The following is a 25,877-nucleotide window of genomic DNA, read 5'->3' as shown; positions in this document are numbered from 1 at the left end:
CAGATAAAATCAGATAGTCAGCACCCAACAAGACTAAACAGGATTCTCAGCCTCCACACACTCTCAGCTAGGTTCCTCAAGGGCTGGCAATGCTATTTAGGAACAATTACAGAATCACAGAAATGTAGATTTGGAAGAAACCTTGAGAGGTCTTCTAATCCAGTCCCCCATGCAGAGGCAGGACCAAGTAAAATTACACCATAGAATATTAGGGCTGGAAGAGACCTCAGGAGGTCATCTAGTCCAATCTCTTGCTCAATGAAGGACCAACACCAGCTAAATCATCCCAGCCAGGGCTTTGTCAAGCCGAGGCTTAAAAACCTCTAAGGATGGAGATTCCACCACCTCCCTAGCTTACCCATTCCAGTGCTTCACCACTCTCCTAGTGAAATAGTGTTTCCTAATATCCAACCTAGACCTTCCTCACTGCAACTTGAGACCATTGCTTCTTGTTCTGTAATCTGCCACCTAGAACAGCCTAGCTCCACCTTCTTTGGAAGCCCCCTTCAGGTAGTTGAAGGCCGCTATCAATTCCCCCCTCACTCTTCTCTTCTCAGACTAAATAACTCCAGTTCCCTCAGCCTCTCCTCATAAGTCATGTGCCCCAGCACCCTAATCATATTTGTTGACCTCCACTGGACTGTCTCCAATTTGTCCACAACTCTTCTGTAGTGGGGAGACCAAAACTGGACACAGTACTCCAGGTGTGGCCTCACCAGCGCCAAATAGAGGGGAATAATCACTTCCCTTGATCTGCTGGCAATGCTCCTACTAATACAGCCCAATATGCCATTGGCCTTCTTGGCAACAAGGGCACACTGTTGATTCATAACCAGCTTCTTGTCCATTGTAATCCCCAGGTCCTTTTCTGCAGAACTGCTGCTTAGCCAGTTGGTCCCCAGCCTGTAGCGGTGCATGGGATTCTTCCTTCCTAAGTGCAGGATTCTGCACTTGTCCTTGTTGAACCTCATCAGATTTATTTTGGCTCAATCCTCCAATTTGTCTAGGTCTCTCTGGACCCTATCCCTACCCTCTAGCGTATCTACCTCTCCCCCCAGCTTAGTGACATCTGAGAACTTGCTGAGAGTGCAGTCCACGCCATCCCACTATCCAGATCATTAATAAAGATGTTGAACAAAACCGGCCCCAGGACCAACCCCTGGGGCACTCCGCTTGATACCTGCTGCCAACTAAACATCAAGCTGTTGATCACTACCTGTTGAGCCCGACAATCTAGCCAGCTTTCTAGCCACCTTATAGTCCATTCATCCAATCCGTACTTCTTTAACTTGCTGGCAAGAATACTGTGGGAGACCGTATCAAAAGCTTTACTAAACTCAAGATATATCACATCCACCGCTTTCCCCATATCCACAGAGCCAGTTATCTCATCACAGAAGGCAATCAGGTTGGTCAGGCATGACCTGCCCCTGGTGAATCCATGTTGACTGTTCCTGATCACCTTCCTCTCCTCCAAGCGCTTCAAAATGGATTCCTTGAGGATCTGCTCCATGATTTTGCCAGGGACTGAAGTGAGGCTGACCGGTCTGTAGTTCCCCGGGTTCTCTTTCTTCCCTTTTTAAAATATGGGCACTATATTTTCCTTTTTCCAATCGTCCGGGACTTCCCCCAATCGCCACGAATTTTCAAAGATAACGGCCAATGGCTCTGTAATCACGTCAGCCAACTCTCTCCGCACCTGTGGATGCAATAGATCTGGACCCATGGACTTGTGCATGTTCAGCTTTTCTAAATAGTCCTTAACCTGTTCTGCGCACCTCCTCCCCATACTGTGTTGCCCAGTGCAGCAGTCTGGGAACTGACCTTGTCTGTGAAGACCGAGGCAAAAAAAGGATTGAGTACTTCAGCTTTTTCCACATCATCTGTCACTACGTTGCCTCCCCCATTCAGTAAGAGTCCCACACTTTCCCTGACCACCTTCTTATTGCTAACATACCTGTAAAACCCTTCTTGTTACCCTTCACATCCCTTGCTAGCTGTAAACTCCAGTCATGCCTTGGCCTTCCTGATTACACCTCTGCATGCTCTAGCAATATTTTCATGCTCCCCCCAGTCATCTGTCCAAATTTCCACTTCTTGTAAGCTTCCTTTTTTAGTTTAAGCTCACCAAAGATTTCACTGTTAAGCCAAGCTGGTATTTTGCTACTCTCCTTTCTTCCTTTTGTCAGGATCATGAACTCAACCATCTCATGGTCACTGCTGCCTAGATTGCCACCCACTTCTACTTCCCCTAACAATTCTTTCCTGTTGTAAGCAGCAGGTCAAGAGGAGCACAGCCCCTAGTTGGATCTTCGAGCACTTGTACCAGGAAGTTGTCCCCAACACACGCTAAAAACGTCCTGGATTTTCTGTGCATTGCTCTCCCAGCAGATGTCAGGGTGATTGAAGTCCCTCATTAGAACCAGAGCTGGTGATTTGGAAACTTCAGTTAGCTGTCCAAAGAAAGCCTCATCTACCTCATCCTTCTGATCCGGTGGTCTATAGCACACGCCCACCTCGACATCACCCTTGTTGCTCTTGCCTCTAAACTTAACCCAAAGACTCCCAACAGGCTTTTCTCCAGTTACATACTGGAGCGCTGAGCAATCATATTACTTTCTTACACACAATGCAACTCCTCCACCTTTCCTCCCATACGTGTCCTTCCTGAACAGTTTATACCCATCCATGATAGTGCTCCAGTCATGTGAACTGCCCCACCAAGTTTCTGCTATTCCAATGACATCATAGTTCCTTGATTGTGCCAGGACTTCCAATTCTTCCTACTTGTTTCCCAGGCTTCTTGCGTTCGTGTACAAGCACCCAAGACAGGCGTGAAACTAACTTACAGGACTTACCGGTACTGCCGGAGTCCTGAGGGGGGCATGGCCTCATCCGGAAGAGGCGTGGCCCCTCAAGATTTAAAGGCCCGGGGCCTTTAAATCAACCAGGGGCTCCCAGCTGAAGAGGTGGCTGGGAGCCTCCCAGGGCTCAGGGGCAAATTAAAGGGCCTGGGGCTCCGGCTGCCGGGGGGAACCCCGAGCTTTGCGGGGCTGAGGCAGGGGTTTAAAGGGCCCAGAGCTCCTGCCCCTGAGGGGAGTCCCGAGCCCTTTAAATCCTGGCCCCAGCCTGGCCGCCAGAGCTGTGGCCGGGATTCAAAGGGCTCTGGGCTGCCCGCAGCCCCAGGGAGCTCTGAGCCCTTTAAATCTCAGCCACCGCCGGGATTTAAAGGGCTCTGGGCTGCCCACAGCTGCGGGGAGCTTTGAGCTGTTTAAATCCCGGCCCCTGCCCGGCCGCCGGAGCCGCGGCAGGTATTCAAAGGGCTCTGGGCTGCTCGCAGCGGCGGGGAGCTCTGAGACCTTTAAATCTCAGCCGGGCAGGGATTTAAAGGGCTCTGGGCTGCCTGGGAGCTTTGAGCCCTTTAAATCCCGGCCCCTGCCCGGCCTCCAGAGTCGCGACGGGGATTCAAAGGGCTCTGGGCTGCTCGCAGCCGCAGGGAGCTCTGAGCCCTTTAAATCCCAGCTGTGGCCGGGATTCAAAGAACTCCGGGCTGCCCACAGCCGCGGGGAGCTTTGAGCCCTAAAAATCCTGGCCCCTGCCCAACCGCCGGAGCCGCAGCCGGGATTCAAAGGGCTCTGGGCTGCCCGCAGCCGTGAGCAGCCGAGAGCCCTTTCAATCCCCGCGGTGGAAGCCGGTGCGGTCCAACATGGTGCACTGGCTCTTGCCAGTACGCCGTACCGGACCAAACCAGCTTACTTTCACCTCTGACCTAAGATAACTAGCCAATTGCCCAAATTTCTCAGTATGAATCAGGAGGCTTCTCGTCTTGTACCCTCCTCCTTGTGTTTCCTCCCCGTATCCCACTTCCCCACTTATCTCTGGGCTTAGGTCACCATCCCCCAGCAAACCTACTTTAAAGCCTTTTCACTAGGTTAGCAAGCCTGCCTGCGAAGATGCTCTTCTCTCTCTTCGTTAGGTGGGTCCCATCTCTTCCTAGCAATCTTTCTTCCCAGAACAACATGCCATGGTCGAAGAATCCAAAGCCCTCTCTCTGACACCGTCTGTGTAACCATGGATTCACCTCCACAATTCGATGGTCCCTACCTGGGCCTTTTCCTTCAACAGGAGGCTGGATGAGAACACGACTTGCACCTCAAACTCGTTTATCCTTCTTCCCAGAGCCATGTAGTCTGCAGTGATCAGCTCAAGGTCATTCTTGGCAGTATCATTGGGGCCCATGTGTAGAAGTAGGAAGTGGTAGCAGTCTGAGGTCTTGATCAGTCTTGGCAGACACTCCGTCACATCCTGGATTCTAGCTCCAAGCAAGCAGCACACTTCTCGAGTCTCCTGGTCTGGCTAGCAGATAGATGACTCCATCCCCCTTAGGAGGGAGACCCCAACCACCACCACCCATCTCCTCCTCTTGGGAGTGGTGTTCATGGAAGCCCCATCCCTAGGACAATGCATCCAATGCCTTCCGGCTGATGGGGTCGCCTTCTGATCCCTTCTCTCAGAGGGCTGTTCCAAATCCTTCTCCACAATAGTACCTGACAGAGGTTTGTCTAACCTGTTCTTAAAAAGCTCTAGTGATGGGGATTCAACCACTTCACTGGGAAACCTATTCCAGTACTTAACTACCTATATAGTTAGAATGATTTTTTTTAATCTCACCTAAATCTCCTTTATTGCAGATTAAGCCCATTAAACTTCTTGTCCTACCTTCAGCTGACATGGAGAACAATTAATCACCATCCTCTTTATAACAGCCTTAACATATTTGAAGACTGTTATTAGGTCTCCCCTTCAATCTGCTTTTCTGAAGACTCAACATGCCCATGGTTTTTTTTAAACCTTTCCTCATAGGTCAGGTTTTCTAAACATATCATTATGTGTGTTGCTCTCCTCTGGACTCTCTCTAATTAGTCCTAAAGTGTGGTGACCAAAACTAGACACGGTACTTCACCTGAGGCCCGCTAGCGCCATGTAGAGAGGAACAATTACCTCCCATTTCTTAAATATGACATTCCTGTTAATACATCCCAGAATATTTGCCTTTTTTGCAACTGCATCCTGTTGCTGGCCCATATTCTATTTGTGATCCATTATAAACCCAAAATCCTTTCATGACATACTGCTGCTTATCCAGTTATTCCCCATTTTGTAGTTCTTATTTGATTTTACCTTCCTACATGTATACTTGTCTTTATTGAATTTCATCTTGTTCATTTCAGACCAATTCCCCAATTTGTCATGGTCATTTTGAATTCTAACCCTGTACTCCAAAATACTTGCAACTCCATCCCCTCTCTGGCTTGGCATCATCTGCAAATTTTATAAGCATACTCTTCACTTCATTATCCAAGTCATTCATGAAAATATTAAATAGTCCCAGACCCAGGACAGAACCCTGTGGGACCCCCCACATATGATTCCCAGTTTGACAGCAAACTAGGCTGACTAGTCTATAATTCCCTGGGTCCTATTTGTTCCTCTTTTTAATTATAAGTACTATGTTTGCCCTTCTCCAGACCTCTGGGACTTCGCGTGTCCTCCAGGAAGTTTCAAACAATATGATCTGCAAAGCATAATAAGGTGAAGAGGGCAGAAGGGTTGAAGGGTGGTGATGCTTGTGAGGCATCTCAGTGAAACCATTAAGGCTGTGAAAGGTGAGGTTTCCCAGCAAGTCTACTAAGGTTTTCAGAGGGTGAGCAGTCCCATGTCAAACCCACTCAGGTCTTCAGAATGGGTGGAGTGCTCTCTCATCATGCTTCCCTTCCCCCCAACCTATTGATCTCCTGCCCTGACCACTGGTATGCTGGCACTCTCCCAAAATATGCCCATCACCGCTCCTGCAAATGTTTGAAAATCAAAGCAAGTGAGAACCTTAAGAGATCAGCAGGACAGAAATTCTGGGGCTAAGCGGGAACTAGGGGGAGTATAGTGAGGAGGCATTACCCGCCCCCCAGTAATTCCTTGTCAAATGGATACATTCAATAAATGTATCTATAAACAATGTCTTCCACGCTGTGCTCTAGTTCTGGTCGATTGTTTCTGCTTATCTGATTAATTCTAGCTTGGGTGCCAAAATTCTCCATTTTCCATTGACCGAACCAGCCTCTACCCCTCCTCACCTCACCCCTTGTAGTGAACAGTCCATATTTGGAGATCTACGTCTTCAGGAAAAAGGGCTAGAAACTTACTTTTTAAAAACATTTAAAGCTTAGGTCTCCAGCATTTGTTTGATGCTCTGTTTAAAACAGTGGGTGCAGACATGCCTTTCTGACACTACAATTTGTAATATTAATAATTTTAAAATTACAGTTTAATCAGCTAATTTTGGCCCTGGGCACTAGAACTCAACTACCCAACTGCAGTAAACAAAGTTTTATCTCTTTCCTTCATTTGGATTTTTGTTACAAAGTGGGGAGATGATATTAGAAGACTTCCATGAACTCAAGTGAACAGCTGTGTTTTAAGTGTGTCATAATTCAGGAAACCCTCACTTCAAATTTGATAGAAAAATTATACTGGAACCCTACAACTAACCCGCCAAATTTGATGTTGATATTCCTTTGTTTGTCGATTTTATGGGGGGATTGAGTAGGGCTCACAATCATAACCTTACCTATGGAGTGGCATTAGTGGCTAACCACTGGGACAAGTTATTAAAGTAATAAACTACAGAGTGCATGCAAGACGAATTTTAAAAGAGACAGATGACACTGTTATAAATCCCAAATATATGTGAAGTGATGGACACCATACTATTCTTTTCAAAGCACACTTATCTTTTAGCCTATCAGTAATACTCATTTTCTTCAGTTAACTACTATCAGCAACCGGTCAGACTCAATCAATGCAGCAGCATGCAAGCACTGAAAAACAGCTTAATGTAGTATATTGCACTGTGTCTGGGATGAGGTAAGAACATCCCATTATCTTCAACCAGGAATTCATTTATCAAAATCCCTTTTTAGTCCTAGACAAACTATTTGGTGATAGTTTAACTCACCCTTCATGATCTCTTATAAGAACCCTGGCTTTGCATATTTTGAAAACATGCACATATCTACACTTGCAAGCTGCAGACCACTCAATGCTGAGATATAATAATTATTTATAGGGAATAGCATGGTGTTATCAGTTATGTGATGCTTCTCCAATATTTCTCATAAATAGATGCACATGCACTGGGAAAATATGCAGAAAAAAATAGGATATCTAATGACTAGCTTTGTTTGGAGGCCACTTCAATTTAATAATCAGAAAGTAATCGTACCAGCATCCTTGCTTCCCTAATAAGCACATTACATTACTTTTTTTCTTTAAGATCACAAAGTCAATTAAAGACAAAATTGAGGGATAAGATATAACAAATTTTCAATCAGATGCACCAGACACTTGAAATCAATTACTGGAAAGTTTGTTATAAATCATTTGATTGTTTGTATTAAAATCACTGACAAGCAACTGATTTTTAATCCACATATTTACAGTTAGTGTTTTTCTAATTTATGATATTGAATATCACAAACTGTGGCCAGTTTGTAAGTTAGATCTTGCATCAAAAGGAATTTTGCTTAGCCATATTAAACAATTAAAGAAAGGAGGAGGGGTCTAGCATAAGGCTCAGTTTCCCTTTTTATAGGGAACATTTCTTGCACTCAGAAATTTGGCCCAAAATTGTATGCTCCAAAAATGAATTACGGGTACAAATCTGATCACTTGTGCCCTTGAACAACTGCTCGAAGTGGACAAGATAGTGGCACAAGTAATCAGAGCTGCACCTGCATTTCAACTGTGTCTACAAAATGTGGATCTTGTTATGTTGGCAAAACAGAAGAACAAAATTAGAAAAAAATTAATGCATAGTCTATCATTAACAAAAGTAGTAGAAAATGCAGGAAAGAAAAACAGGAAAAAGAAACACTTCTGCAAAAATAAGTACTCTGAAGCACTGAAATTGTGTGTCTGTGATACTTTACACAGTACTTACCTAATATCTGTACATGTTATACATGTGATATGCTGGGTGTTTGTTGTAATGAGGTTCAAAGCCACAGATGTTTCACTGTCAGAAGTTGGGTGTGCTCCACATTTAAAATAAAACTCCTGAAATATTGAAGGAGAGATAAAGAGAAGATTACATACCTGTAGCTCATGTTTTCTCTTTATCTTAGTCTAGTTGACATTTGAGACAGCAGGAAAAAAAATCACCACTGCCAGCAGTAAAGGGAGGTATTCATTACAAATGATTTAGAATGAATTCCCAGCAAAAACTCCTTGCTAGGCAAATATTTTGTTCTTTGTAAAAAAAAACCCAATGAAGACCATATCCCCCATACTGCAGAGTTTCAATATTAGTGGTACACAGTATGATTTTCTGGATCCATAGAGGAAAAGTATTACATTACACCACAGAGGTCTGGGCATTATGATGCACAATGCTACACACTGTAACATATTAATGCTCTTTCATCACAAAAAAAGTTACTGTCATATGAAAGCTAAAGATAGAATTTATAATTCCTGGCTCTAAATAAGTGAAGACTGGTCTTATTTCTGTGATGATGGAAGCCTATATAATATAGTATTACCAGTGACACTAACAAGAAGCTCCAGCTCCCTAACTAAGAACACATTTTACATTAACCACTATATTTGAGTTAAATTATTCTAGACTAGTTTTATACTATATAGCTTCTTATATCACCCTCATCAGCCCAGTATTGGAGTGCTTTCCAGTAGTCCATTAAGCAACATGACTAACATCTGTTGTGCAAGTTGTTCCCTTTCATCCTCTCCCGAAAAGGAAGATTGTGGGTATAGTGTTGAATGCTGGTTTGTGGGGCTCATCCCCAGGGGCAGGGGAGGGGCAGAGAGATCCACAATGAGATATCAGGGGTAGGCCTGGTGGACCATAGGGCTGCAGCCAGTGAGGTGACCTGGCTAGGCAGGGCAGCTGCAGGGAGAGCACACAGGGGGTCTGCAGCAGTCAGGGAGTGGGCGAATGTTCTCACCACTGGTGCCCTGCCCTGGACACCCAGCCAGCCACAGCCCTTCCTATTTTAAACCCACCGGACCCTATGAGAATGAAAGGTTCTGGGCAGTAAGGAGGGAAGGGGAAGGAGCCTTGGTCCACTACATGCTGCCATGGGCTCCTCGGGAAATTGTGCCAGCCAGGTCCTGCCACCGTGCCAGGAAGGAGCTGTTCACACTGCTCAGTGAGTCACTTTCTGCCTCAGATGGATAGGAGTCACAAGGGAGCACTGTTATGTAACTCCCATGGGGTGGGGGGGAGAACACAGCTAAAAATAATCTGGGAACCTTGAGTGTAGAGGGATCCATTACTGGCTGGTGTGCCTCCTCATTGGTGGTCATGGCACAGCAGCTGCCTTTAGTCCATTGCCCTCCGGGGGCAGCTCCTTGGGCCACTCAGTATTTGGTTCCTTCTTGCAACTCAGCCCTCCTGCCAGGAGGCTTAGAGCCTCACTGCTTCCAGGGTAACTGCAAAGTCCAACCAAACACCCAAAGGCTTAGTGCCCATGTAGCAGGCCTTCAGCCATGATCTGAGCTTAACTGTCCTTGCCGCTCTACTCCTGAGGCTTACATTGCCCTTCCTGTGAGTGCCTGGCAGGGACCCCAGGCCTGCTCCCTGCTCCGGGCTCCAGCCCAGAGCCCTTGTGATAAGCAGCAAGAGTCTGTTTCTAGTGTTCCCTTGCTGGTTCCCCAGGCTGCTTCCTACCTTTACCTGCTTGCAAACATCTATCGTAGAGCTGCACCCTCCAGTTTTGTCTCCCTGCGGCTTTTCTCAGTCTGTTGCTAAGGAGCTTTCTCAGTGTATCCCCAAGCCTCTCTGGCAGCTGCCTAGAGACACTTAGCCCCTGCTGCCATCTCCTTTCAGGCCCAGGGTACAAGCTCCCTACCACAGCTCTGCTCTCTCAGGTCTCCTCCTTTGGCCCTGCAGTCCTTCCTTTACCAGAACCACCCAGTCTGGTTCTCTCCAGCTGGGTCTAATTGTCAATTAGCATCTCCCCTCCTGCTGCCACAGACTGGACTAATTCGTCCCTCAGACTCCCTGTTAACCCTATATTTGCCAGTGTGGGGCATATGTTCCTTCACAATAGTGTAGTGCAGGGTTCTCAAACTTCATAGCACCGTGACCCCCTTCTGACAACAAAAATTATTGCACGAAGCCTGAGCCTGCCTGAGCCCTGCTGCCTCGAGTGAGGGGGCCAAAGCCTGATTGCCACCACCCTGGGGGGAGGGACGCAAAGCCCAAGCCTCAGGGCTATAGCCCCAGGCAGGGGAGCCTGTAACCTGAGCCCCACCACCCAGGGCTGAAGTCCTTGGGTTTTGGCTCTGGGCAGTGGGGCTGGGCTTTGGTCCCAGCAAGTTTAATGCCAGTCCTGGTGACCCCATTAAAACAGGGTGGTGACCCACTTTGGTGTCCCGACCCACAGTTTGAGAACCGCTGGTGTAGTGTTTTGTTTTGATAGGGTTTGGTTTCAGAGAGAGAGAGAGAGAGAGAGAGAGAGAGAGAGAGAGTGTGTACGCTGGCATGTGTTTATACTACATATAGCCAACAGTTACTTGGGGTTAAATCATGGCCGCATAGTGTTCCATAAGGCTGGAATTTGATCCCTAGGGAGAAAGTATTTTCAAGGCCCCTTTTGGATGAGCTTTTGCCTTTCTGTTTTTCCCCCCTTCTCTGGCCCCAATTCAGCAAAGTACTTAAGCACAAACTTAACTGTAGGCACGTGAATAGCCCATTAAAGTCAGTGAAACTACTCACATGCTCAGAGTTAGGCTTTTGCTTACGTATCTTGCTGCACTGGGGCCTCTATTTTAAACCTTGTTTCTTTTATATATAGTTCTTCAATCTTTGCATTAATTCATTGACTTTTTTGTTTGAGTGAAACAAATTAGATTTGTTATTTTAATTCAGTCCTGTGAGTTTCTGCTTGCTTTACTACTTCACTTCCCCAATACCATGGAGTACTGTGGTCACTCTATTTATACAAGTAAAGGAATATTGACCACCCAGTATTCCAAAGCAGGGAGGTTAAGGGCATAGAAAATACAGAACAGAAAGAAAACTTTTGGTAAAAGTGATTCACCCAATAGTAATATACCTTGTTTTTGTCCACAAGCAAAAAGAAATATTGAGCAATAAAAATGGCGAGCTCTAAAACACATGAAATGGCTTTAGACGTAGAGTCTTGTGCCTTTTTTTTTTTTAAAGCATCGTTATTTCTTTGGCACAGAATTTAATACTATTTTTATCTGTTTGTTTTATTGCAAGCACTGCCAACAATCATAAACTATGCCCTCACAGACAAAAAAGTGCAAAATCTAGTATATTGGTTTAATGGCTTTACAAGTTCTTGTTGCTCCCCAGAGGCGGCGCTAGCCCACTGAGGGCCCTAAGCAGGAATATTTTGTGTCCCCCTCTGCATAACACACATTAATAATTAATATGGGGCCCCCTTGAGCCGCTTGGGGCCCTAAGCAATTGCTTAGTCTGTTTATGCCTATCGCCAGCTCTAATATTCCCTATCCTTTCTGTTGAGAAAGAATAGAACTTCCTTCTGAGTCTGTAAGTTTGATGAAGAAATATACAGTGAGAATGTGAGAGCAGGCTATAGAAAGCCTACAATCTACTCTTTGTGGAGTACAAGTAGATGACTGTTGTCAAAATGGACTTCATATAGACCTCAGTATGCACCCAAAATCAAACGGAAGGAGATAGAGAATTAATATTCCAATACATGCCTGCAATCAGACTGATGAAACTATCACGAATACTAAGAAGCAAATCCAGAACAGTGACTATATTCTGAAAGTCACAACTCTCACAGGTTGTAAAAACAGAGCTGTAAAAACAATGCTGTCAGACAAACCAATAAAGCTAATAGCTATCTGCCAACAAGAATGATGCATTCTATTTTGGGGGGGTTATTTCTGTGGTGGCTATTTTGTTCTAGTCACATGTAAAAATCTCCTCATGAACATTTTCAGAAGTAACTTACCCATTTCATATTTCAACCTCTGGGATGTAGGAAATGTTGTCTAGAGGTTAGAGCAAAGGATTGGCAGTCAAGAATCCTGGGTTATATTCCCAGCTCTACACTTGACTTTCTTTGTCACTATGGAAAAATCACTTACCTCCCTATCCCTTCGGTTTATCAATTTATGAAAAATTCTTTAAAAGACTTCCTGCAAAGGTGTGTTGTCACTCATAACTATATTTACAAAACACTATGATATCTACTGAAAGGCATTTTGGAAGTATTATTTCAAATAACAAAAGAACACAATTAGCCTTAGAAAATATACAGTGTACTAGGAGCAAGAAACCCATAGAGTAAACCACAATTTTAAAAAAATGATTATAATAAAAATATAGGACTTATTTAAAATCTAGAGAATTCACTCCTAGGTTTAGAGCCTATGAGCCATGTGTTAGCTCAGAGAAAGCATTTATGGTTGGGATAGAAAAATTGCAGAAAAAAAGTGCTTTATAATGGCCATGTTGAAAGTAGAGCAGCAACATAATGAAAATAACCCAGTTACGAAGCTTGCCTCCTGAGAGCCTCCTCAAAGAAACAAAAAGGTACAAAATGGAAGGAATGCACAGTACTGTAAATCATATCCTGTGAATGAAATCCCTAAATAGTTGCAAAAGTGACTGGAATGCACATACTGATGCATGTGGTATGTTGAGTGTTACATGACTCGTTATACACAATGGAGAATACACACACACACACACAAAATGAAAAAGTGCACTCACTGCAAGTTCAGCTCTTATTGGGAGTGGGGGAGCCTGGTATAGCAACCCATTCATCATCTAGCACTTCCTGCCAACAGTTACTCCAGTCCTGTGGGGGTCTCTTTTCTCAAGACTTGGCCCTCCACAAGTCACTTCTGGGGTATCAATGTCACATGGACAATGTTCCACACAACACAGGTCGTTAATATGACATCATCTGTCCCTCCAGGGTTCCTCTTTCGTTCCACTCTTGTCAGAGCAGTGGCTTCAGGGCTTCTCTATGGAGCATTTTAACAAAGCTACAAAAGCAAAACACAAACTACAACAAAAGCAACTTCAGTCCCTCTCCTGGATTTGTATTTTTAAACCATCCTGGGTCCTCCCCAACTCTTCTGCAGAACACTATCAGGGACCACCTCCCTGGAATCTTGCCTTTGACAGGATCCTCAATTCCAAACACTTCCACAGAGCATTCTGCCTGTCAGTTGGGCTTCAAAGGTCCCCTACACCCCGCCTATCCCTCTCCCAAAGCGGCCAGGGTATAAACTCCCTCCTAAAGTTCCTGTGCTCTCTACTATCCAGAAAGAAACTACTAGTTTCTGCCCGTCTCTCTCACCACACTTCTACTTCCCCCCTTTATCGACACCACCTGGATCCCCATCCAGCTGAGACTCATCTTATTTGGGCCTGGCCAAGTGCAACCAGGTATCTTAATTGGCCTCAGGTCTGCATTAACCAATTCACCTCCTGTGTGGGTAAATACAGCATCACACACATACTTTACTAAAAACTATTCTGCTTTGTTTTCAGGATATAAAAACCATGGGCTCAACTATGTCCTCAGCTGCAGCCAAAGATCAATGTAATCTCGTTTCGGATATTTATAAAGTAGTGGTTTACAAGGATTTACATAAGATACATTTATACATAATATATATTTATCAGGTGATATTTTAAGCATCAAATTTAACCATATAAATCAGAAAATTTTATGCAAATGTGTCCTGCATTACAGGCAACTATGTCCTCTATTAAGCCAATTTGCACCTTCCCAATTCTGGGCTGCCCCCGGGGACTAAAGCAACTCCCGGAGTAATTTAGACAGCCCTGGGAGGCAGTCTAAACTATAGTAGCCTCCCCAAGGCCGACATACCTCTCATGCCCCCAGCACAACCTCTACACCAGGGCTTGTGAGGCGCCTTTGAAAGGATAGCTCAGAACTCTCTCCAAAATTCTTCTACCAGCTAGAGCTCTTCCCCTGCTGGATCGAGGACTTTTAGCATCCTTTTATCCAGTGTACAGGGGCCAGGAGTGAACATCCTACTCTGTATGTTTAATGTAAAGTCTTCATGTATGCTGTGTAACTGTTCCCATTAGGTTGTCAGGTCTCTTGGGTTCAATCCCCTAGGTTTGCCATGGAATTGCTGGGACTCTCTTTCAGACAAGCAGTCATTAATTTCCAGTGGCCAAAACTAAACACCCTCCTGCTGTATTTTACTTGAAGTCCTCCTGAAGACCAGGAGAGATGAACAGCAGAGGAGGTGAAAGGCCCAATTTGCTCCAAGAACTGGTGTGGTGAAGTGACCCTCCACATCCTGGCACATATGAGTGGATCTATGCTTGAAGAGAGTGGGGATTGGCTGTGTGAGGTCCGTATTCTTCCTCCTGAAGGAGCAGACTGCTGCCTAAGGACTACTGTCACAGTCTGCTTCTCCTCAGACTCTTCAGCCTGTGCATGATGAGCACATTGTGCCAAATTGCACAATCCCCAAAGCCAAGAGCCCTATGCACATTGCTATTAAGCCTAGTGGTTAATCCAGGCTTGAACTACCACATTTTTAACATCACTCTATGCTATTATCCTTAATTTGTACTATGTTATATATGGCATCCTTCTGAGAACCTTCAATAAGGAAGGCTCCTGTGGACTATCTACAAAGGATATTTGATCACTTCCCAAGTATTTGAAAATAGCAACAATAATATTTCTGCCTGCATTTCCATCCCGTAGTAGGAACACCTTGATTAAGTATAATTTGGTTTTGGTTGCTTGCGTATGTCTGTGTGAGAGTGGGTTACTGAGAATGTGTTACAAAATTTAGTGCTGCACTGAAGTTCTAAAGTGGGTAGTTTTGTGGTCATTTTTTTCTCTTACTGGAGTGAATACTATATATTAGGCTCTTGCCTTCAGGCATAGGACCCAGGTAATTATGTACCCCTGCTTACCACTGCAAATGCCATCTCTTTGGCAGGACTTGTTAACATAGAAAAGAATTGACACTGTTTTCACATATATTTTCTTCACTCTCTTCACTCCTGCTATCACTTATGTACCACTGAGACTATATCTTCAGAGGTACAGGGAAAAAAAGCTCATGGTTACTAATACCTACCCTCCATGAACCTCATGTCTATCACATAAGGTGCCAAAATTTAACAGAAATGATCTATCCTTAGGAGTTTTACAAAAAGGGGGAAACCTTTTACATAGGACTTGGGCAAAAGAAAGTTTGCACTTCTTCAAATATGAGAAACACCCCCAATTGTTGAGTGAATAGAAGATAAAATCACTTATGGGTCTTCTAGATACAGCCAAGTGACTGAAAAAAGGAAATCAGCACAGTGAGTTATAACCATAGGAAGTCAGACCCTGGAAATGCATAAGAGCAGACAGGCTCTGGAAGAAATATTCATTTTTCAAGGTAGTGTCACTGAGCTCCCCCTCTGTATTGTGTCATTCTAACTGTTCCCTGTATGAGTGCAGACTTCAACTATCATTATATTGTGCCATCGGCTGCAAACTGTGGTGAATTCATACAAACTGCCTGAATTTACAGTAAGTTTTCTGAAGATTGTGTAATTCTGCATTAACAAAACTGCAAGAGCTTGAAAAAACCCACCCCACTCTGCATGAAAAATCAATGTCACTGAGTTTATACTATATTATATTGTGTGCACCCCAGTGATTTAAAAGGATCTTACATAGGGTACATTTACAGGATGATATTTAAGCATCCAATTTACTGTATACATCAGTAAGTTGTGCAAAACATGTATGAACCAAGATTTTGAGTATACTTAAAAAAAAAACAGCAATGATTTATACTGCAGAATAAATCCCACATGTACTTAAAATGTGGTTTAGAAAAGATTACATTTTGTTCTTCATGTAGTCCTAGGGAAATAAGAAACTGAACTTCTTTTCCTTCAATGTTTTTGAGTAAATTTACCAATTATGAAGTCAGGGATTCATAGCACTAGCTTGAGTCACTTTTTTTCAGACAAGCATGATGAATTTTCTCTACACCACCCTGTAAAAGCATTTCAATCCCAACCTTTCACATATCTGTTATGGTAAACCTGGTCACTTAGGAGGTGGGTACGACTAATTAAGACTAAATTATGTGGTAGTTTTATCAAGTAGAGATATTGGGAATAGGATTAAATCAAATTCCTTTACATTTGGGTGTCAAATTCAGTTTTTAAATTCTCCTCTTCAGACAAGGCTATTACAATCCATTTGGCACCAGTCCAACTACCAACAATTTTTAGCTAAAACATTCATTAGGGATATAAATATATGGCTGTGTGTAAAAAGCAGGGTGATCAAATGATACCAGCAATGGAATCACAATGAGCATACATTACCCAAAACAGCAGCACTGGTGATTTGGCAATATGCTTCTTCCCCGCACATCAAGAGCAGTGCTAATACCAGGAATGAATTTCCTTCTGTGTAAGAGGCGAGCACAGGGATTTTGCATCAATCAAGCTCTGCATGGGGCAGAATTTCACCGATGGTGAATTTTAAGAGGTTCTTTACTTTTGATTTTATTTTGTTAATTTTTATTTTTCCTCTACTTTTTGGTTCTTGTTTAAAACAGGTTGGTACATTACAGTATTTTCCTATTGATTACTATGTATGAGTCAGTGTGTTAAAAAGGCATCTATTAATTTGGAGTATTCTTTTATAGTATACCTAGTAGCTGAAAGCCTGTGCTGTCGCATGGATGTAATTCATGAAGTCATGTTCCAGCAGTCCATCTGCCTATGACATTGCCCATTGAGGAGTGAACCTGGTGATAATCTGAACAAAAAGAGCTCTCAACCATGCCTGTATCTGTTTCCATCGCTTCACACTGACTCAACACATGTTCAGGGCTTCAGAGTTACCCCATACACTAACAATCACGGAAGATTTGTGTTGATTTTTGCTGGTGATAAATGAAGGGTGTGTGCTGCTATGAGGAGCAGTGTATGTTTGGGGTTATTGTGTGGGTGGTTTTAAAGAACCGCCATTAGACCAGCCCCAGCTCCCCCCCCCCCAATTGGTACAGTCTTCCACATACAACCAATGAAATGTGTTGCATGCAAATAAGCAGTCAAATAAGGGTGGTGTTTGGCTGAGTTACCTTTGATATCACAATGGTTTAGGACTCTTGGTATGGCATAGATCTACACCTTACTATAGCTGTACACCGCACACGTGTGATCCATAAAGTCAAAATGGCTGAGATTTTTAAAAATGGATGATGATAGACCACAACTCCCAAACGTGACTGAACCTGGTGATATTCTGAACAAAAAGAGCTCTCAACCATGCCTGTATCTGTTTCCATCGCTTCACAGTACTCAGACATTTTAATCTTCAGAGTGATATTCCTAGAATTTTATTATGGATAGTTTGGGCCACTTTCCATAAATGACCATGAGGGCATTAATGAAGTAGGGGAGATTTGAAACTGAGCCCCTCGAAGGAAAACAAAACAAAAAAATCCCCCAAAACGTTTGGCTCCTGAATCAAATTGCCAAGCTAAGGCCAAGAGTAGCCAATGGGCCTTATTATAATCAAGCCCAGAATTATTTCATAAGAGATCCATAAATGCACTACTAGAATGTCACTACTAACCTTATGACTGAGGAGACTGCAATCACACTAAACATTCATCTGCCACTGCTAATGTAAAGCCTAAACAAAAAACAATTTTTTTGGCCAACATTTGGTTGCAATTAAGAACATCATAATTTCTTTCATTATATTTTCCAGTTTGTAAGAAAGAGTTATACAAAAAAACCCAGGAGCTCATCAGCTATCTATAAAATAGAATAATCAGTGGAAATGAGACCAAAAGGATACTGTGTATATTACAAACATGTTTCATAAAAATTTCCACTGACAAGTCCCCCACACTCCCAGATTTTCAGATTCATAGGGTCTCTGCTGTAGGACGTGAAGTGAAAAGGACTGCACAGCAGTTCACATAAGCTGTCAGAAATGTGAACTTTCAAACCGATGCCTTTATGGGGTGCAGGGAAAAAACTGATGACCCAGGAGACATGGAATATTGTATAGTAAGTCTTGTTAATAGACTGCTGATAATTAAGCTGAACTCTACGCTAAGCTGAAACATCCTTTAGCTAGAAGAATGGCAATAAGGAGTTGAGTAACTCAGTTTAAATGCCTTTATGAAGTACAAAATGCATTTAATTTGACAACAGACAAAAGAGGCATAAAAATATTAAAGAAATATGAGTCTTTCTCCAATATCTGCTTTCTGTCTGAGCAGTGATTGTCTGAACCCACTGCCCTTCTCAGAATGCCTCAGGCTAAGAAGAAGAAAGGTCTGATATTCTTGATAAAAGCTCTATAGGCTGAGCCTCCTTTGCCAATTCCTCATGAAGGCTGTAAAGATAGTGTATGCTTGGTCTCAGTTAATATATCAACTTTGACCTTTATGGGAGAGAAAGAAAGAATTAAAACACTCCTTTAAATCATATTTTTGAGAGAGGTGCCCAATAAAGGGAAGGAAGTTAACACACTGTATTCAAGTTTTCCATACTTTCTTTGTCATTCAGTAATGAAAATTACAATTCAAATGTTTAAGGGCTCGTTGGCATGGAGACTTTGTGCACAGCAAGCTGGGGTGTGACTACACAACACACTGGCCTGCCATGCACTAAATCGCCATGTGGACCCAAGTACTGCCACAGTGAACTTTGACCTACTGCTGATTCAAACAGTAGTGTAAATTTATGTAACTTTGCTAGAAAATGTTTCATTTACTCTGCAGACATATTAATGTTCTCTTCTCCCCATAAACTATGGGGTTTTTTGTCCTTTTAAGGCCTTGTCCACATGGAGACTTAGTAACCTGGCAAGATGGGGAGTAAATCTGCCGCACAGGAGCCTGCCATGCACTAGCTGGTCCTATGGACTCTGCTGCCACACACTATGTTTCTATGATTTCTGTTATAATACAACTTATTCAGTTAAAGATATCAAAACCACTCTTATGTAATGAACATTATATCAATAACACAGTAAAGGATGGTATTTTTGGCTAAAAGCAGGGTTTGGAATCAGGAGATGTGGATTCTATTCCTGGTTCTTCAGCAGATCTCTTTTGTAACCTTTTGCTCATTGAAAGAGCAACTATTCCATATTTTATTTATCCTTATTCAGTGTGTGTCCCCACACAATATTTGCTCCATATCATTCAAACACTGCTCTAGTGACAGAATTAACAATTTCCTCAGGGCTTTACTACTGTGTACCTCCCTATAACATTTGAGTGCTTTACAAAAAGTAATGAATTTATTTTCACAACAACCCCATGAGAGGAGAAGGTATTATTCCCATTTTACAGATGGGGAATTGAAGCACAGAGAGAGTGTCAAAAGAATCAGCTAATTTTTGTGTGCCCAATCTGCAAAGCTATAGCCTGATTTTTTCAGAGAGCTTAGCATTATATATCACTTTTTATGTTCAAAGCACAGCCCACATTGGCTGTAGTTGCAGCTGTGAGAGCTCAGCAATTCTATAAATCACATGCCAGAGTGTCAAATCGAGCACCCAGAAAATTCAAGATACATAATTAGTGACCACCTGTGAAAAATCTGGTTTCAGTGACTTGCTCAGAATCACACAGGAACTCTGTGGCAGAGGCAGGGATATAATTCAGTTCTCCAGGGCAACATTCACCTCCCTTAACCATGTAACTGGTCCTTGTCTTCCTGCAGTTCCCTTCCTTATTCACTATATACACATTCCTACTTCTAAAACAAATGAAGCAGAAGTCCGATAGACAGTTTCGTTGATTACACAAGCCTGATTCATTCCTTGAGCACCAGGCTGCCTGTGCACAGAATGAAGCAAGGGAGCTGTGGGAAAAAATAGTAGATGATCATGTAATTAAGACAACTATAATTAAGGATACAATTCTGTCATGGAGGTCACAGATTCCATGACTCTAGGACTTATTCTAGGGCAGGCCCAAAGGCCAGCCCCAGGGCCACCAGAACAGTGGCTGGCATTGGGTCAGCCCTCTGGAGCGGGAGCAGCAGGGGGGTTGGAGCAGCTGCAAGTCCCAGCTGTTCTCCCCACCCCCAACACCAGTGTATGTTTAGTAAAAGTCAGGTCACAGGTTTTCCATGATATTTTGTTTATTGCCTGTGGCCTGTCCCTAGCTTTTACTAAAAATACTAATGACAGAATCTTAACCTTAATTATAAATGCACATGTCCCAGGTGGCCAAATTAAGGTTGCAGAAGCAAATTTAAGTCCAGAATGTCCTAACATTTGAGTGCTGCACTTTGCAATCTTAACATTTTTAATAGAGATTTTTATACAGCATTTTGTATTTTTTCTTAAAAAAGCAAATTGACCTCCCCCAAAATAAAATAAAACAAAACAAAACAAAACAATCATATTGACTTGTACATGGTTCATCAGCAGAGATAAAACCTTTAGCTCCAACCCAGGCCTCTGCCATTTGAGCTAACCAAGGAGGTGATGGCGGTAGCAGATTGCCATCTTCTACATGGGCCAGCACTAGAGGGAGATGAAGTAGATTTTGCCAGTGGATTTCACAGCTATGTGCTGACAGCAAAGAAATGCTGACACTCAGGATTCCTGGGTTCTGTTCCAGGTACTGAGGAGTTTGTGTTCTAGTAGTTACAGAACCTTCTGCACATCCCTCATAAGCCAGACTCCTTATGATTCCAGCCTGTCCTTGTCATTGTTCCAGTACCTGCCCCCACCAATCACTCTCATCCCAATGCAGCCCCAGTCCCACCTCCATCCACTCATCCCCTTCCCCACCCACACATCCCTCTCTCGGCTCTTTGTCCAAATCTCCTCCACACCCCTTGCCTCGCTTTCCCCCTTTGCCACCTCTCCCCCCAAACCCACCTCCTCACTCCTCTGCATTACAGTCGGCTTCCTCTTCTGCTCCCAGCCTACATGCCAGCATAAGGAGCACTAAGAATATAGGAGAGAGAACAGGAGTACTTGTGGCACCTTAGAGACTAACAAATTTATTTCAGCATAAGCTTTTGTGGGCTACAGCTCACTTCTTCGGATGCATAGAGTGGAACACACAGACAGGAGATATTTATACATACAGAGAACATGAAAAGGTGGAAGTAAGCATACCAACTGTAAGAGTCCAATCAATTGAGATGAGCTATCATCAGGAGAAAAAAAACCCTTTGAAGTGATAATCGAGATGACCCATAGAAGGTGTGAGGAGAACTTAACATGGGGAAATAGATTCAATTAGTGTAATGACCCAACCATTCCCAGTCTCTGTTTAAACCTAAGTTAATTGTATCTAATTTGCATATTAATTTAAATTCAGCAGTCTCTCTTTGGAGTCTGTTTTTGAAGTTTTTTTGTTGCAAAATTGCCGCCTTCAAGTCTGTCACTGAGTGGTTAGAGAGGTTGAAGTGTTCTCCCACTGGTTTTTGAATGTTATGATTCCTGATGTCAGATTTGTGTCCATTTATTCTTTTGCGTAGAGACTGTCTGGTTTGGCCAATGTACATGGCAGAGGGGCATTGCTGGCACATGATGGCATATCAAGAGAGTTTCTTTCAGCTCCCAATTTCTGGTGGCAGGTGCCACAGTAGCTCTCAGCAGATCTGAGGAGCAACTGAAGTGAAAATCCTACCAAGCCCCTGCAGCCCTGGGCTGGAGCACACTCAGTCAACTCCATAGGAAGGATGCATATGCAGTCCAGTCAGCAAGTAGGAGCTGGGAGGGGATGGAACATGCTCAGTATAGGCAGACTCTTCAGAGACTTCAGCTAGTGTGAAAGAACTGAGATTTTCAGAGGTGCATAACTGCCATATTTGGGCAGATTTCCCCAGGAATGACAAAAGGCCCATTCCTGACACCACAACAAGACCCACCCCATAACCAAATTTCAAATCCTTTCGCCAAAGCATGGAGGTATCTGTTAAACAGTTGTATGGATTTTTTAAATTGGGGAAAACAACATTTATATTTCCCTAACTTCATTCTCAGAAACCACTGAGCTGTTTAAGCTGAAATTTTCCAGGGAATTTAAACCTGAGGCAGACATCTGCCATGAAAAATTTCAGTCTGAGTCATTAAAGTTTGGCAAAGTTATAAGCGACTGAAAATGGGGTTTTATAATGAAAAGTGTCAAGTAATCCCAATTATAGCTTGTGGCAACTGTAATATCGAGCACAAAATCTGTTTATTAATCACATTGTAAAACCAGTGTAATATTTTATGTATCAATTATCTTTACTTAAGGAAATCTTTTCTATAAGTCAGCTCTTGGCAATTCATTGGCCAAACATAAATGTTTAAGAAATATGATAGAGACAGCTGCATTAAGCACTTCGGTCTCAATCAGCAGTCTAACATGGTATTGCCAAGGTTATTAATGATCAAACTAACCTCCTTCACAACCTATTTCTGAGAGAATTGTCACTATTTTATGTGATAATCAGTTATTTATAAAATAATCCTTTTTTAAGTTTGTGCATTCAGCATGCATATCTATTGTCTATTACAAAAATAGTAATTCCTTTTCAGTTAATAAATTGTATTGCAATCTAAACACAGAAGATACAATTAAAATTCAAACAATAATTGGAACAACTTTTTCTCTTTAAACTATGGATTATTAAATACACAAAGTGGAAATTACAACATCTGGCCTCTGGAGAGAACATGTACACGTATAACATCTTCATAGGACTTCCTTGGTTTAGAAATACAGTTCATTCTGCATTACTCTTTCCCTATCCATTGGAAGAACCAGGCTGAAAATAAGGATACAACTGCTCTGGGAATCTTTCAACTTCTACTATCCAGACTCTACTGTTTTAACCATTCAGGAAAATAATTTGTGCTAAACCAATCTTCTCATCTCTACGAGTGCATTTGTCACTTGCCTTTCCCATCTAAGGGTAATCACAATAAGTATTATTCCCTCATCTCTCTCTAAGTGGTGGTTCTTACCAAAAATTAGGGTACCATTTCTACAGTCAGTTCAGTAATTATATCAGTCCTCAGAGTATGATATTTCCATGATAAATATTGTTTACATGCATTTTATTCTCAGTATAGTCCACTTCATTTCTCACATTTCTATTTTTCCATAGTACAATCTAACAACTTTGAAGTTAATGCTGTCTAGTGGTTCCCATGAAAAGTCAACCTCTGCCTGCACAATTACTCCAAAATGGTATTTGAGACACAGCAGTTATTTTCCTAAGCAGATAAAAAGAGTATCCACATATCTCAGAGATGAGTAACTAAGTAAATGTTGACTTCATAATGGGAACATATGCCTTTTACATAAGAAACCCTAAAGAGTTAATGCTTATTAGAACTGGTCTGAGAAAAGTGTGACTTTTCCACTACTTTTGCATCAAAATTTCATTTAGAATTATTTTTTCTGATCAACTCTAACCTTTGTGTTGAACTGAAATATCAATTGTTAATAAAAATGAAATCTAGTCAAGTCTGCTATAACCAAACGGAACTGATGTGTCAAATTCAGTCAGCAGGTTACAGTTAAATCACTTATGAAGTAAATTCTGATTTTTTATATTGGAAGCATAGTTTGAATTACTTGAGCCACAAATGAAGTCTCAGTATTAGAAAAGCTATTTAAAATGCATCATAATCATCTTATCCTGAACATCAGTGCTGATTTCTAGGACTTACACTTTCCCATCAGTCTCTTTTAAAGTAGAATCCAACTGTTTAAATTTGTTATCAAGTGTTTCCTGTAGAGAATCAAACCCATACTCAAAGCTTAATTTGCTCTGGCAATCAGATTTGAATTTTTATGCCAATTTAAGTTACCAAAGGGGCTCAAAGAGGGAGGGTAACTCACATAGTATTTTACATCAGATCCTCAGTCTGTGCCTCTTTTGGCAGGAAAAATTGTTTGAGATTACAGGTTTGTGTGGTTTGTTTCTTTTTCAATCATACTAACAAGCACTTGGGGCAAAGACAGTGATCAGAATCTGAAAATAATTACAGAAATAACCTAAAAATGGAAAAGAAATAGAACACACACATTTCACAGCTGGAGTTACAATACAGTCCATATCAAAATATCCCTTGTGGAGTTATATCTTAAGCTTAATAAAAAGTCCACAGTGGCAACATCCAGGAACAGTCTAACAAACTCTGTATTACTCCTTCCATAAGCTTTAGCCCTGCACATGTATTCCTTATAAAAGACATCAACTCCATGGTCAATTCTATACAATACTCCGGAAGCCCTCTACTGTTTACAGCAAAATCCTGTCCAGCGGAGGCTGAAATTGTCTGAAACATTTCAATTGTCCACTCACAGAGGCCACGAGAATTGGTCCAGTTCAGAGCTCAGAGACAGAATATTGCTCAGCTAATTGACCATATTAACAATAGTCTGGTTGGACATAAAGGTTGACTTCAGTTTTCAGTTCTCACCTATCAGCACTGTTGATCCTAAACCCTCTTTTCCTTTCATTGTCCTCACAAGTCATCCTGACCTACTGACAGCCTATGAAAAATGGTAAGGACAGTGTTAAGCCCATATTCATCTAACCCTACGGCTCTCTTGTACGGGCCCTCAGTGTTCTGTTGTCACCCCTCCTGTTCAGTGTGTACATGAAGACATTCAGCAGATAGTGAGAGTTGAACTAAAATACTATTGTCATGATAATAATCATCTATAGGTGATGCAGGACATGCATGAGAGAAAACTGGCTGTGGCACAGTCTAAATAAGTTGAGAATGCTGGGGGGAAGAAATCAGAGAAAAAAACAGAGGTGATATTTGCCCCTTCTATGGAGAGGGAGTGCTTTGCCTTTTGCTGTCCACATTCACAAGCCAGTCCTATTTCACTTTTGACAGCTTCTGATAGTCAGAGGATGGTGGACAGAGAGCTTTTAAAATCTCCTTGCTAAGCATGCATGAGGAGGTTATTTACCTGTAACTGGAGGTTCTTTGAGATGTGTGGTAGCTATCTGTATTCCACTGTAGGTTATGCATGCGCACCATGCGCTCAGAGTCAGAGAATTTGTAAGTAGTGTCCATTGATCCGCACATGCACCCTGGCTCACCTTGTGCCTCTCACCAAGGCGACAAAGGGTAAGGCAGACTGACCCCCTCTTCAGTTCCTTCTCTACCATGAATCCGGCGAGATCCAAAGCAGAGGGGAAGGAGAGTGGGTAGTGGCATACAGATAGGGACCACACATCTTAAAGAACATTCAGTTACAGGTAAGTAACGTCTTCTTTTTCTTCTAGTAGTCCCAGCCAAGTCCTGCACCAGGACATAATGCCTTGCAAACATGTGGATGGAACTCCATGTGGCCACTTTACAGAGGTCTAGGAGGGTACGTCCTGAAGAGACACTGTGGTTGTTGCTTGAGCTCTAGTGGAGTGAGCTTGTATCCCTTTAGGGAAACGGTGGTTCGAGAGCTGATAGAGTAGACTATAGCTAGATATCAGACTCATAGACTTAGAGGCCAGAAGGGATCATCATGATCATCCAGTCTGACCTCCTGCCCATTGCAGGCCACAGAACCTCACCCATCCACTCCTATAATAGACCTCTAACCTCTGGCTGAGTTACTGAAGTCCTCAAATCAAGACTTCAAGAGAGAACCCACCATTTACACTAGTTTAAACCAGCAAGTGACCTGTCCCCATCCTGCACAGGAAAGCGAAAACCTCCAGGGTCTTTCCAATCTGACCCAGGGGAAAATTCCTTGCCCACCCCAAATATGGCGATCTGTTAGACCTTGAGCATTTGGGCAAGACTCACCAGCCAGACACCTGGGAA

The 25,877-nt window shown here is 42.7% G+C and overlaps 1 protein-coding gene across 5 annotated transcripts in view; it reads right to left on the bottom strand.

Moving 5' to 3' along the window:
- The window catches only part of PRKN (parkin RBR E3 ubiquitin protein ligase), a 1,176,340-nt gene that overhangs the window by 527,886 nt on the left and 622,577 nt on the right, over positions 1–25,877 (bottom strand). For all 5 annotated transcript variants that reach the window (XM_039529610.1, XM_039529612.1, XM_039529609.1 and 2 more), the window contains one exon: positions 7,997–8,112. In XM_039529610.1, the coding sequence (XP_039385544.1) occupies positions 7,997–8,112 (116 nt within the window). The remainder of the gene's footprint in view (positions 1–7,996; positions 8,113–25,877) is intronic.

The sequence above is a fragment of the Mauremys reevesii genome, linkage group 3 (assembly GCF_016161935.1).
Source record: "Mauremys reevesii isolate NIE-2019 linkage group 3, ASM1616193v1, whole genome shotgun sequence".
NCBI lineage: Eukaryota > Metazoa > Chordata > Testudines > Geoemydidae > Mauremys > Mauremys reevesii.
Note: the sequence above shows the minus strand (reverse complement) of the source record. Positions and strands in the feature narration are given on the sequence as shown.